At 36.3% G+C, this 13894-nt stretch overlaps 1 protein-coding gene across 2 annotated transcripts in view; it reads left to right on the plus strand.

Annotated features, from left to right (window-relative positions):
- GRAMD1C (GRAM domain containing 1C) overlaps positions 1–13894 on the plus strand; it is a 79075-nt gene that overhangs the window by 53258 nt on the left and 11923 nt on the right. For both annotated transcript variants that reach the window (XM_012787545.2, XM_076001543.1), the window contains 4 exons: positions 9020–9157; positions 10449–10567; positions 12372–12514; positions 13264–13367. In XM_012787545.2, coding sequence (XP_012642999.1) covers positions 9020–9157; positions 10449–10567; positions 12372–12514; positions 13264–13367 — 504 coding nt within the window. The remainder of the gene's footprint in view (positions 1–9019; positions 9158–10448; positions 10568–12371; positions 12515–13263; positions 13368–13894) is intronic.

A 13894-nucleotide genomic window follows, 5' to 3' on the forward strand; every position in this document is an offset into this window, starting at 1 on the left:
ATTAGGTATGTGCAGATTGAGAATATAGTTGCATTAGATACAATATCACCCTATAAAGAACCAAAAAGGACTAGAAGTTTTTAGGAAAAAGGAGAAAGAGGCTACTGAGTCTAACCTGTCTCCACTTCCTTCTGAAGCTTGGAATTTAAGAATCCTCATTACATTTAGCTTTTAAAATTCTAAGCCTTAAGGCAATGGAACAGTGCTAGTGGAAGAACAAATCTGTTAATAAAAATCTGCATGTGTACTCCTATATACCAGGCAGCATAAGGTGCTCACATTTTAAAGGTACAGTTACCTGTTATTCATTTAGGCTACCCCTCATTTTATTGGTAGGGAAAATGAGACCTGGACGGGCTAAATCTAAAATCATGTCACTTAACTGTGCAGAGCTAGGATTAGTTACCAAGTCTCTCAGTCCAGTCTTTCTTCTTTTCCTTTTTTTTTTTGAGACAGAGTCTCACTGTGTTGCCTGGGCTAGAGTGCCATGGCGTCAGTCAGCCTAGCTCACAGCAACCTTAAACTCCTGGGCTCAAGCCATCCTCCTGCCTCAGCCTCCCGAGTAGCTGGGACTGCAGGCACATGCCACCATGGCTGGCTAATTTTTTTCCATTTTTAGTTGTTTGGCTAATTTCTTTCTATTTATAGTAGAGATGGGGTCTTGCTCTTGCTCAGGCTGGTCTTAAACTCCTGAGCTCAAGCTATCCTCCCACTTTGGCCTTCCAGAGTGCTAGGATTATAGGTGTGAGCCACTGCGCCCAGCCTCTTTTCTTCCTTTTTTAGTAATACACCTTAGCAAAGGTTACTCTAAGCCTGTTTTGTATATAATTATGAAAGCAAGTAGTCATGGCAGGGTATATTCTGAGATGAATATTAATTTAAATTATTGTGTAGCTTTCAAAAAGGAATAAAGATGATTCTCAAAATTTCTAGAAGAGGAATCATTCTATCAGTAAATGATTTTTTAAAAAAATTTACTCACTGATGTTACTTAGAAGAATATTCAACTTTCTCTGTGTGAAGATCTAAGCTTTTGACTGTGGTTATATTTTAGAATAATGTGACGAATTTTTGAAGGCAGAATGCCAGTTTATCATAATTGCTCTTGAATTTGATTTATTTTTATTATAGTCCTTCCATTTAATTTTTTTAAATTTCCATTTAATTTCAATTCACTTTTGGAAGACATTCTACAATTGAAATTTATTACAAATACAAATGATAATAATATTCCATATGGCATTAAAAAGCAACTTATTTGGTTTTAGAAGGCCAAGAAAGATTTAGCCTAATTCTAATATAATGATAAATAATAATCAGAATCATGACCCAAAGGCCTTCTGAATTTTAAAAGTATTATATTCTGGATGATTTTTTTAATTACATGTTTTGTATTATAATCCATGTACACCTGAGGTCTTAAGTGGGCTTAACAAATAGCAGTCCTTATTGACCACTCTGTTGTAATCAAATTGGGAAAGATAACAAAGACCAAGTCAGATAGGGACCAAAATATCACCTCTGATGCTAATAGCGATGAAATTAGAGAATGTAGGTGTGTGTGAAAGATACGCAGGCTGCCTAGTTGAAGAATGAGATAGACTTACCCATCAGTCACAGGCCGTGTTCAGCCTCCTCCCCAGGTAGAGGGAAGATTGTCCCTGGAGGAGTACCAGTTTATATGGGTACTCACATCCCAGAAAGAAGGGCAGAGGTTTGCCAAGCCGGCCCAGCATACTCCTTCCATATTTACAAACTATTAATTAGCCTGGGCTGCCATACAAAATACCACATAAACAACAGAAATTTATATTCTTATAATTTTGGGGAATAGAAGTCCCAGGTCAAGGTGCAGCAGAGTCAGTTTCTGGTGAGTAGAAACCTCCCTTCCTGGCTTGCTTCCTTCTCACTATGTCCTCATATGGCCTTTCCTCAAGCTTGCTCCCAGAGAGAGGGGGGAGAGGGAGAGAGCAAGAGGGCGGGTGCTCTGGTGTCTCCTCTTATAAGGACACTAACAGTACCAGATCAAAGCCCCACCCTATGACCTCATTTAACTTAATTACTTCCTTAGAGGCCTCATCTCCAATTACGGCCACACTAGGGGTTAGCTACCCACCAGGCTTCAACATAAGAATTTTGGGGAGACACAAACATTCATTCCATAACACTAATCCACTTCCTACGCATGGAGTGCGTAAAGGGGTAGAGAGAGGCCGGGAATTATACTAACTGAGCAGCACCTTTAACTTGGAAGGAATCAAGAATAGGCATCCCCACTGTGTTACAATAATAATTGAGTTAGTCAATGTGAGCCATTTCCCAACCATTTTAACATAAACGTAAGTTTACTATATTAATGTGAGTTTCCTCTAATATAAAATTTAATTTTTCTAAACATATGTTTAAAACTTCCAAAACAAATATGTTAGTTTGCATGTTATGCTGCTTTTAGGGCTGAAAAAGAGATCAAAGGTTTAGTATTTCTCATGTTTCAGGCTTAAGAACGTATGTTATGGGGGAGGGAGAGAGATGCAAAAGTAGAGAATATAATAAAAATAAAAAGTAGATATTTAAAGGAAACTTTATAGCAAATCATGTGCTTTCTACTTTCTTCAAGTTAGTACCAATAACTTGGAACTTGTCATACTTACTAAGTAGGCATTTTAAGGATTTAAGAAAAAACCTGTAAGATCATTGACATTGAAGTCAGTGCAGTGGGACACATTTGGAGAGATTAAGGGTATCGACTGTTAGTGTCCTTTCCATTTGTGCTTTTAGTATGCAGCAGGGCATAAATTAGTCATACCCTGTCTGACTGAATTTAGGGCTTTAGGAAGATCTACTCTGGCCCCCAGTGGCCAAATAGGTAAGTGACACCAAAACAAGGATTCTTTTTCTTCTTTCTCACCTGCTGTTTTATAAGAATGGTCCTTAAAAAGTAGTTTCATTATTAAGTTCCTATAAAAATATCATTAATGATAAGTTACATAAAGGATACTATTAAAACTCATAAAATTTATATACATCTCTAGAAATAAAGAAGGAATAATAGTGATATCGTTTCTGTATTGCATGTGAACCCTGATCACATTTTACTCCTTGCTGGTGCCCCTTTAAAGACCATTTGCCTTTGTAGAAGTATGGAAGGAAGAATTTACATGTGACATTCAACCCTCCTTGTAGAGGTTTTATTTAAAGTGAATGGGGTGATGATTTTTTTCTTACTAGATTATCATTAGATAACAAATCAAGAACTCCTGATGGCTTATCATATATATTAAATGTGTATGATAATTAATCTGTTTTTTATATTTTTAAAGTTGTAACATTATAAAGATTCTTAAAGTCAGTGAGCTGGAGAGACAATGGTAAAGGTCAAAAGAAGTAAACCATCCCAGGAGATTTGGAAATATGTGTATGGGTTTAGAGGGAGCTAGGTGGGTGGCAGATCTTTTTTTTGAGACAGCGTCTCACTCTGTTGCCCAGGCTAGAGTGCTGTGCCGTCAGCCTAGCTCACAGCAACTTCAAACTCCTGGGCTCAAGCGATTCTCCTGCCTCAGCCTCCCAAGTAGCTAGGACTACAGGTGTGTGCCACCATGCCCTGCTAGTTTTTTCTATTTTTAGTTGTCTGGCTAATTTATTTCTATTTTTAGTAGAGACAGGGTCTCACTCTTGCCAAGGCTTTTCTTAAACTCCCGACCTCAAGTGATCTTCCCGCCTCAGCATCCCAGAGTGCTAGGATTATAGGCATGAGCCACCACGCCCCACTGGCAGATCACTTTAAACATCATTTTATTTAAAACGATAGTATTTTGATCTACTTTAGTGAGCAGGCTGAGTAAGAAAATGAAAACATTTCTCTCCCCCCCCCCTTTTTTGTTACTACCTGTAGACTATAGTTTTGGGGAGGAGGGGCACTAGGCTGGTTTGACATAGAGACTCCCTCTAGACCGGTGTATCCCTGCCAGGAACCAACAAAGCAGAGCATCATGAAGTGTCTCATGAAGGGACCTAAAGGAACTTCTAGCTCAGTCCCTTTGATGTGGAGTTTAACTGAAGCCCAGAGAGGGAAAGTTAGACTAGAATCTGCTTTGACTGGCTTCTTTTTTTAAAAGCTCTTACTCTATACTAACCAGTTTAAAACCCACCAAGATTGAAGGGTACCTTTTTTAGGAACATTTTTGTACTCCCAGAAATAGGCTGTGGGTACCCAGTTGCTGAACAAAATGCTAAGCATTGTGTTTTAATATGTCAAACCATATTACTGTTAATAATTTAAAACTCTGATATATAACAATTTTCAGAAGAAGCCACAGAACTTCTTTGTTTATCTAAAGGGTTATTGCTGGTAGACTTTCCCCAGCCAGGGAAAGCTAACAGACTTGGTCAGTTTGGGGGAGGAGTTTAGAATATCCGAGTTTCCTGGCAAATGAAGACAAGTTGACACAATGTATTCATATCCACAAGTATAAAAAAATTATGGCTAAATTTTTAAGGATATATTTCTGCTGCTGTCAGGATTTACTTCTTACACCCTCCCTCTTCTATTATGTTATGGGAAGCCTTGTGAAGCATCTGCCTAGGAGGTAGAGCCACGAGTAAAAGCTGACAACTTGGCTGAGGGTATGAGGTACCTGGCTATGTCATGGTGACAGAACTTGGTGTGACAGGATTTCCTAACCAAAGTCACTGGTGCTGGGAGTAGAAGCTAAGACTGAAGCAAAGATTAGGCAGTGGGAGGGACACATAAGAATAGCAAAATTGGAATCCATGATCTGTAACTGACAGAACAAGATGAGTTAGAGGCAAACAAAGAGTAACAGGAGTAGGAATATCAAATGATACCTATTAATTAATAAAGGTGAGGACAAATAGACCTCTGGGGAATGCCAGAGGAAAAGCTGTGAGTAGGCTGGCATGTGAGGGAAGCAGCTATGAGGCTAAACCAGGTAACTGTGATACAGTTGCCTTGGTCGGATTTTTGAATACACGCTCCAGTTGAACTTGGGTTTTCAGTTGTAAAGAATGCCCTGAGTCAAGAAGATAGCAGGTTACCAGTTTTTAGAAAATGGGAGATATAACAAATTATGTGTCCTTAGTTACTAAGCTAAACTCCAAATCAATTGGTTTTCTGGCATACCTACCTAGTACATTTTTCACGCACCCTCAAAAGACTTCCAGCATGTTTTCAGGGTTTTTTTTAATGTCCATGTACTTCTATGTTTATTTGTCTCACTTTGTACCATTTCTCTTGGCCACTTTCAAACTGATATGCTTGAAATAATATTTCCTGTTTATTGGAAATAATTAGTAACCTGCCAGTGGGTTGAGTAGTATTCCTTTCCCCATTTTTAATATACCACCTGCTATCTTAACATGTTAAGCAATGCTATTGGTGATGTTATTTAGGTAGGAGACTTTTAAGTATCATGAATTTTGTAAATGACTAATCCCAGATGGAAATAGTTTATTTCATATGTTTATTACCTTGAACAAATTTATATATAAAACATATTGTTAATTTCTGGTGGTGATATTACAAATTCTATTTTTATCAGTCATAATTCACAATATCTTATCTAATGGGTTTAAAAATAGGAAAATATACTGAGATATATAAATATAAGTGTAATTTGTTTCCTTTGAACTATGAACAAGAAGCTTACTTTTAAAAAATTATAGTTCCAGGGCTCCATGGAGAAATGGCTGATGATAGGGCTGAGTAGGGAAGATATAAGATGAGCCTGGAGCATGTTGTAATACTAGAATATAAGGAAGTGCTTAAAAAACAAAAAGAAAGAAGAAATGTATCAAAAGAATTTAGAATATAGTAGTCAACCTGAAAGAGCTCCTAATGGCCAAATCAAATAATTTGAGCAACAAAATAGTGATAGTATTAGATTATAACCTGAAGAGTAAAATAACTTTCATGAGTCCATACTGATAAAAATAAATGATTGAATAAATGTGCAAATAGAAAAGAAAGCACAAATCTTCCTTAAAGAGTTCCAGATGTAGTATGTATATACTCCCCCTTCCAGGAGGTGGAGCTTAGTTCTTTTCCCTTTGAGTATGGGCTGAACTTGATGACTCATTTCCAACAAGTACAGTATGGAAAGGGACAAATACTAGCTTTACAGTCGAGAAATCTTCTAGATGCTACCTTAGCCAACTGATTACGATTAACATTATCATAAATCATGTTGATATCCTGTATTCCCTGAGTTTGATAATAAGAGCACTTTGCTTTTATGGTATTCTTTCCAAAATTTCATATTCCCAATATCATGAAAAAACACGAGATGAGCCTAAATTAAGGGGCCTTCTGTAAAATACCTGACCATAGTTTAGAATATCCGAGTTTAGAATATCCGAGTTTCCTGGCAAATGAAGACAAGTTGACACAATGTATTCATATCTACAAGTACAAAAAAATTGTGGCTAAATTTTTAAGGATATATTTCTGCTGCTGTCAGGATTTACTTCTTATACCCTCTCTCTTTATTATGTTATGGGAAGCCTTGTGAAGCATCTGCCTAGGAGGTAGAGCCATGAGTAAAAGCTGACAACTTGGCTGAGGGTATGAGATACCTGGCTATGTCATGGTGACAGAACTTGGTGTGACAAGATTCAAATGTCAAAATCATAAAAAACAAGGAAAGAATGAGAAGTTGTCAGAGGTTGGAGGAGACTAAGGAGCTATAACAACTAAATGCAACATGGTATGTTGGATTGGATTCTTGTACAGAAAAGAATGTTACTGGAAAGAAAAAAAACCTTAAAGCCTAGTTTAGTTAATTGTAAATCTCAAATTATTCCAAAATAAAAAGTTTTCAAAAATTTGGTTCCAAATTCAAAGTTCTAGAAATAAGTAGATCCTAAGATATTTTTAGCATTTTCAGTAGTAATTTATTAATTCAAATATAGTTATCTAATACTTCATATGTGCCAAGCACAAGATATACATAGGTGTTTAAAATCAACATGGTCCCTACTCACATGGAACTTAAGAATGCAGTGCAGGAGAGAGATAATAAGCAAATCATCTAAAAACAGAATTACAAATTGGGTTAGGTTCTGTGAAAGAAATGAGCAGGATCAATAGAATTACCTATAGTTTTTTGCTTTCTTTGTGAATATTTCTATGGCAGAAAAAGCTGTTTCCGAAGACTAATTAGGAAGTTACCGCACAAAACCTTAGCAAATTGCCTACTTTCATGATCTATTTCTACACTAAAGGAGCCATTATTTGAAATTGCAGTGAATAGGTTTTGCCTACATGTAGTATTGTATTGTTGCAGGGAGAAGGAAAATCGTTATCTACCTTATATCCCTAAGTTCTTTGTACCTGTGACACAATAGAGAGACACAAATCATATAATGAGGGAGAAATAGAGATAGTTGGGGATGAAGCCAGAGCTAAAAGAGTTTTTCTGATCCATAGATTATTGCCCTTTTACTTAACCAAACTGAATAATATTGACAGATGCTTTATATAGATAATTCTTAGGATTTGATTTCTGGAACATGGGAAGCTTTGTCACAGTTTTCATTCTGTGTTGAGGGGGGATAATTCTTGAAATAATAATAAATAATCCCAGTCCTGAAATCATTAAAATTTCATATTGGATTGCTTTATGCTTCTTTTATTATACCAGGCTTCTATTCCTAGCTGTCTTTTTTCTTTTCTTTCCGATTCTTCTAAATTAAACTCCTGGCAGTATAAAAAAGAGGTTAGGTTTGTGTGCTCTGGAGCTAGAGTGGGTTCAAATTCTATCTATATAGGTTACTCACTAGCCATGGTGCCTTGCCAATCCTCTGTGACTCAGTTACCTCATCTGTGCAATGGAGATGATGATGATAATACTACCACTTATCTCACAGGATTGCAATGAAGACAAGAAGAGTCAATACTTATAAGATGCTAGCACAATGTCTAATGTATAGTAAGCACCATATTAAGTTTGGGCTATTTTATATAGTGTTTCCAGAGATATGAGAAGAGCTGTGCAGGTATTGAGCTTCTTCATTAGCTACCAGTAGATTTTGACATAATTGTCATTATTGAGTTTCCAGAATAAATGTAATAGTCTATTTGGCATTTTTTAGCTTGGAAGATTACTTTTCAGAAGGATTACTTCTTTTAATGTGTGGCATTGAGAATGGGTTGTAAATACAATGATTCATATCTTGGGGGAATCGGCATTATTAAGTCAGGCTGAAATATAACTCAGACTGGCAAGCTAGTGAGTGCAGAAGATATTATAGCCATTGATGACTTGCTGAATGTATAAGCATTCAGAGATAGGACTTGCTAATTGTTGAAACCATCCTATGTGTCTTTATATTGCCCTTGTAGCTTTTGAAATATTCTTTTGAATGATATATGCTGGAGGTTTGATATCATTCAAATTAAATATTTCTATATCTTTTGGGTTTTGGCAATTGAAATTTTTTTTGAGACAGAGTCTCACTCTGTTGCCCAGGCTAGAGTGAGTGCCGTGACGTCAGCATTGCTCACAGCAACCTCAAACTCCTGGGCTCAGGTGATCCTCCTGCCTCAGCCTCCCGAGTAGCTGGGACTACAGGCATGTGCCACCATGCCCGGCTAATTTTTTCTATATATGTTAATTGGCCAATTAATTTCTTTCTATTGATAGTAGAGACGGAGTCTCGCTCTTGCTCAGGCTGGTTTCGAACTCCTGACCTCGAGCAATCCACCCGCCTCGGCCTCCCAGAGTGCTAGGATTACAGGCATGAGCCACCGGGCCCGGCCTTAAAATATTGATTATATATACTTTAGTTAACTATATATAGTTAAGTATAGTTATATGTAATATATATGTATATACTAATAATTTAGAGTTTTAATACTGTCCTGGAATGTGGTGATCATTATAATCACATTTAAAAACCATTTTGTGCCAAAAACAAAACAAAAACCCACAAAACCCCATAAAACCTTAAATTTACCTGTCTTTGATTACATCTATTTTGGTCTGTGTTTTTGTTTTTCTAGAAAATATTCCTGAGAAAGATCTTCATGGAAGACTTTATATCAACCGTATTTTTCATATCAGTGCTGAGAGAATGTTTGAGTTGCTGTTCACCAGTTCACACTTTATGCAGAAATTTGCCAATTCTAGAAATATAATAGGTTGGTTTTTGTGTTCTTACCTGATGATAAGTTTGGAAGGATTTTATTATCCTTAGAGGGTTGAGCCTACTGTAAAAATTGATTTGCGTTGCGAGGAAACAAAATAGACATGCTTTGATTTTATTTTGGTGATATATAAACTGGTATATGTTTGGTTAAGTTCACATGTGAACAGTATAATTGTTTAATTAGGCATATGCTACTCACAATTAAGTTGAGACCCTTTGAAAACTAATACTAAATTTATTCATTAAAGTACCAGTTCAGTTAGGCTAAACCCAGTTCACAAGTGTTCTGTTGTGAATTGTATTCTGTGTATTCAGATTCAGCTGAATGCTGGTGGAGTATAAGTTGGAAGAACCACTTTGCTAAATGGTTAGGTGGTATCTACTAAAGCTGTGAATTCTGTATGAGTCAACAGTTTTACTCCTAGATATACATCTGTGCGAAATGGGTACTTGTGTGCTCTGAATGACAGATACTACAGTGTTCATAGCAGCCTTATTTATAATGGTTCAAAACACAGATCAGTCCAGATAGCCATCAGTAATAGAGTGGAAAACAAATAGTGTGTATGTTCCCACGGAAGAATACTACATAGTAATGAAAAAAGAAACCACAACTATTTATAACAATATGAGTAAATTTCACAGACACAGCGTTAAGCAAAAGAAACCAGATACAAAATAGTACATGCTATTTAATTTTTTTATATAAAGTTAAAAACCAGGCAAAATAAATTTATGGACATGCAGCAGTCAGCATAGTGATTACCATTGTGGAGAGTCAGGTAGGTAAAGCCTGTGAGGGGACTTTTGGGATGCTGGTATAAATTCTATATCTTGATCTGAGTGGTGGTACATATGTGTATTTCCTTTGTGAAAATCATGGAGCTGTATCCTTGAGATTACAGTATCTATGGTATACTTCAATGAAAATACAAAAAAAACTTCCATTTAGGAAATTCGTTGTACTCATAAATTGATTATGTGTTAAATAGAAGCCTACAGATGAGCCAACTTTTATTTTACCTTCTAAAAAACAAAAAAGTATATTAATAGAAAACAATTTAGAAATAAATGGATCAGAGATGGGGAATATGTCATATATAAGAAGAGTGCCTAACATTTAATCTCTCTTTTCTTCAGTACTAAACTTACAATACACAGTTACAAGGAGGTTAGGACTGGTCAAAAATAAAAATTTAATTCTAAAACTATCCCTTGATTCCATTTAAAGTCAGACTCTTCGAATTTCTAGAACTAACTCATTTTATATTTGCTGTGATTAGATGTAGTATCTACCCCTTGGACTGCAGAACCTGGAGGTGATCAGCTGAGAACCATGACCTACACTATCGTCCTTAATAATCCACTGACTGGAAAATGCACCACTGCCACAGAAAAGCAGGTACGTCTGCTCTGTCAGTGTTCCAAAAGAATCATGCGTGTGGGAAGAGAGAAGATGCCTGTCATAGCCACCAGTTTACAAGACAATTTCAACATATAAATGGCAAGAAAAAAAGGAGAGACTGTGACAGGCTAAAAGATACTTAAGAGGCAAATAAACCATACCAACCCAATCCTAATTCAAATATACTACTTGTTAAAGAGGTATTTATGAGATTTAAGGAATTATTAATTTTTTTATGTGTAATAGTGGTATTGTAGCTATATGTTTTAAATAAAATTATATTTTTAAAGAGATATACATAAGAATTAATTTATAAAGAGATATACTGAAGTATTTATGGATGAAATTATACTGATGTCTGGGATTTCCTTTAGAAGTAATCTAGCCAGGCAGAGGATGGTGGTGAAGGGAGGGGATGTAGGGGTAGGGACAGATGAAACAAGACTGGGCAGGAATTAATTTTATTCAGACTGTTTGATGAGCTCAGAGGGTTCATTGTCCTTCATTTCTATTCTTATGTATGTTTAAAGTTTTTTGTAATATACGATTTAAAAAAGAACACCACAGAAATCTAATTCACAGGATCATGTCAAGGGTTAGGGCCAAATAATTAGATGGCTGCTGTGACATGGAGAAGAGATTAAATTTTCTAAATTAAATACTGTATGAGCTATTTAATGCTCCTCCTCTATGGCCAGTGTGGCATTGTCATATGGTAGAGTGTGTTTTTGGCCAATTTGTGTTGAAATATCTGTTTTCCAGTTGTGCTCTTGTAGTTTTGTCTGTTAGTGTTAAAAATAACTTATTTCCTTACCTTTTAAAAACACCTTAAAAATTGTCAAACATTTAAGGAAAGTTTGGTATTTTGGTATTTGGAAGTCTTTGATAACCTTGGAACCTCCTGTTCCCCCCCTCTTTTTTGTTTTCCTTAGAGGCTATTTAGAAAAGGTATGGTTAAAAGGAGAAAGGTTAGCCCAACAACCATTTTAAATTTTGTTTAGGGTAAGCAATATTTTGTTTGGTTACCACCCCCCCTTCACTTTTTTGGTGAAGGGTGGTTTTGTTAAACTTTGGTGAATTTTGTGGTGAGGCCCTTACTTTGTGCAATTGATTTTTGAATTATTCTCCTAACTAGAACATTTAAAACTCTTTATAGGCCAGGTGCGGTAGCTCATGCCTGTAATCCTAGCACTCTGGGAGGCCGAGGCAGGTGGATTCCTCGAGGTCAGGAGTTCGAAACCAGCCTGAGCAAGAGCAAGACCCTGTCTCTACTATAAATAGAAATAAATTAATTGGACAACTGATATATATAGAAAAAATTAGCTGGGCATGGTGGCGCATGCCTGTAGACCCAGCTACTCGGGAGGCTGAGGCAGAAGGATTGCTTGAGCCCAGGAGTTTGAGGTTGCTGTGAGCTAGACTGACGCCATGGCACTCACTCTAGCCTGGGCAACAAAGTGAGACTCTGTCTCAAAAACAAACAAACAAACAAACGCTCTTTATAAACTAATAACATAACATACATAAGAAATTATGTATGTTCCTTTCCCCTACTCATTCGTAAAAGAAAGAAATAATTGTACAATGAAATGACAGAGAAGCAGCAGATACTATTTCTGTAGGTCCCTTCTTAATTCATAGACAGCAGAGCCAACGTGGAGGCTCTTCTAGCTTTGTATACAGGTTTCTCATGTCTTGTGTAATTCCTCCGAAGGAATCCTAGTATATATGTTCTAAATTGGCAAGAAACTTCATACATGAAACATGTACATGGAAAAAATTTTTAATCTTATTTTGGCAGATACTATATAAAGAAAGTCGGGAAGCACGGTTTTATTTGGTAGATTCAGAAGTACTGACACATGATGTCCCCTACCATGATTACTTCTATACCCTGAACAGATACTGTATCATCCGATCTTCAAAACAGAAATGCAGGCTAAGGTGAGTGTAAATGAATGTGTTAGAGGATAGGCTAGATTATGCTCTGTTAATTTATTAATCCTGAATTGTTAGTGGTAGCTTTACACAACAGAGCTTTATTTCTTATTCAAATTACATGTCCAGTAGTGGTCATCAGAGGGGTGGGGCTTTTCCTGCAAAGTGCCAGCTAAAGAAGGCTTTTTGAACTGTATGTTCCAGACTATGTATTGTTTCAGTTGCCCTAGGAAGAGAGCTGTAGAATTGTGTTCACAATACATTGGCCACAGCCAGTCATGTGACCCCATTTAATGGCAAGGGGCCTGGGAGTTCTTAGGGAATACAGTGAGCAGTAACTCACTCTGCTGCGGTGGGAAATGGAAATGGTGGTGCATTAAAGAGAGTGATGGCTTAGTCTTAGTTAATGTAGTTACTTTCAACTAATGTGTGACCATTAGAGGTTTTTATACAAGGAATTTAGAAAATTTAGCATTTATTTTGAGCCTTTATTTCTATTTAGGTAAAGAAAATCAAGACTAGAGAAAGAAAAGAGATAAAGTGGCAAGTACTTAGAAGGAAAATTTGATGGAATTATTATCAGCATACATTAATTTTTAAAGAAGCCATTATCAGTGAACACATTTTCTTTTATCTTAATGAATTTTAATCCTTTTGGCTTTCCACTGAATACAATCTTACATTTAATTGCAACATTAATATAATTAAAGTCTGTTCTTTAAATAAATATTCTTCTTTCCTTCTTATTCTATTAGAGTTTCCACAGATTTGAAATACAGAAAACAGCCATGGGGCCTTGTCAGATCGTTAATTGAGAAGAATTCCTGGAGTTCATTGGAGGACTATTTTAAGCAGCTTGGTTTGTAAATTTTTTGATTTATATATTTTTGTAAAGATAGCATTTATTAACAAAATGGATCGATTCTTCATTTGAATACAGAGCAGGAACTGATAGATGATGTTGGAATGACTCCCACTGAAGTGGTTCCCACTATTCTACTTGCTCTACCACTTGTGGGATTTCAGAACATTTAATTTTCATTGGTCTAACAAACATTTATATAATGCTTAGTATGTTCCAGACATATAATAAAAGTTCTATGTGTTTTATAAATATTAACTGTTTCACACGCATAACAACCATGTTATGTAGATACAATTATTTTTTTCCATTTTACTAAAGAGGAAAATGAAACACAGAGATGTTAAATGACTTGTCAAGATCACATAGTTAAGAGCTGCCATACGCCCTCTGCAAGGAGCCAAGGAGGCTGGCTGCAGTGAGGGACTGCATAACCTGCTCATAGATACATACTGTGCTAAGATCTGGAGAGTCCTTAGGCCCATACCCCCCTCATTGGATGCAGCTTTCCTAGCCTTATGCAG

The sequence above is a fragment of the Microcebus murinus genome, chromosome 1 (assembly GCF_040939455.1).
Source record: "Microcebus murinus isolate Inina chromosome 1, M.murinus_Inina_mat1.0, whole genome shotgun sequence".
Lineage (NCBI taxonomy): Eukaryota > Metazoa > Chordata > Mammalia > Primates > Cheirogaleidae > Microcebus > Microcebus murinus.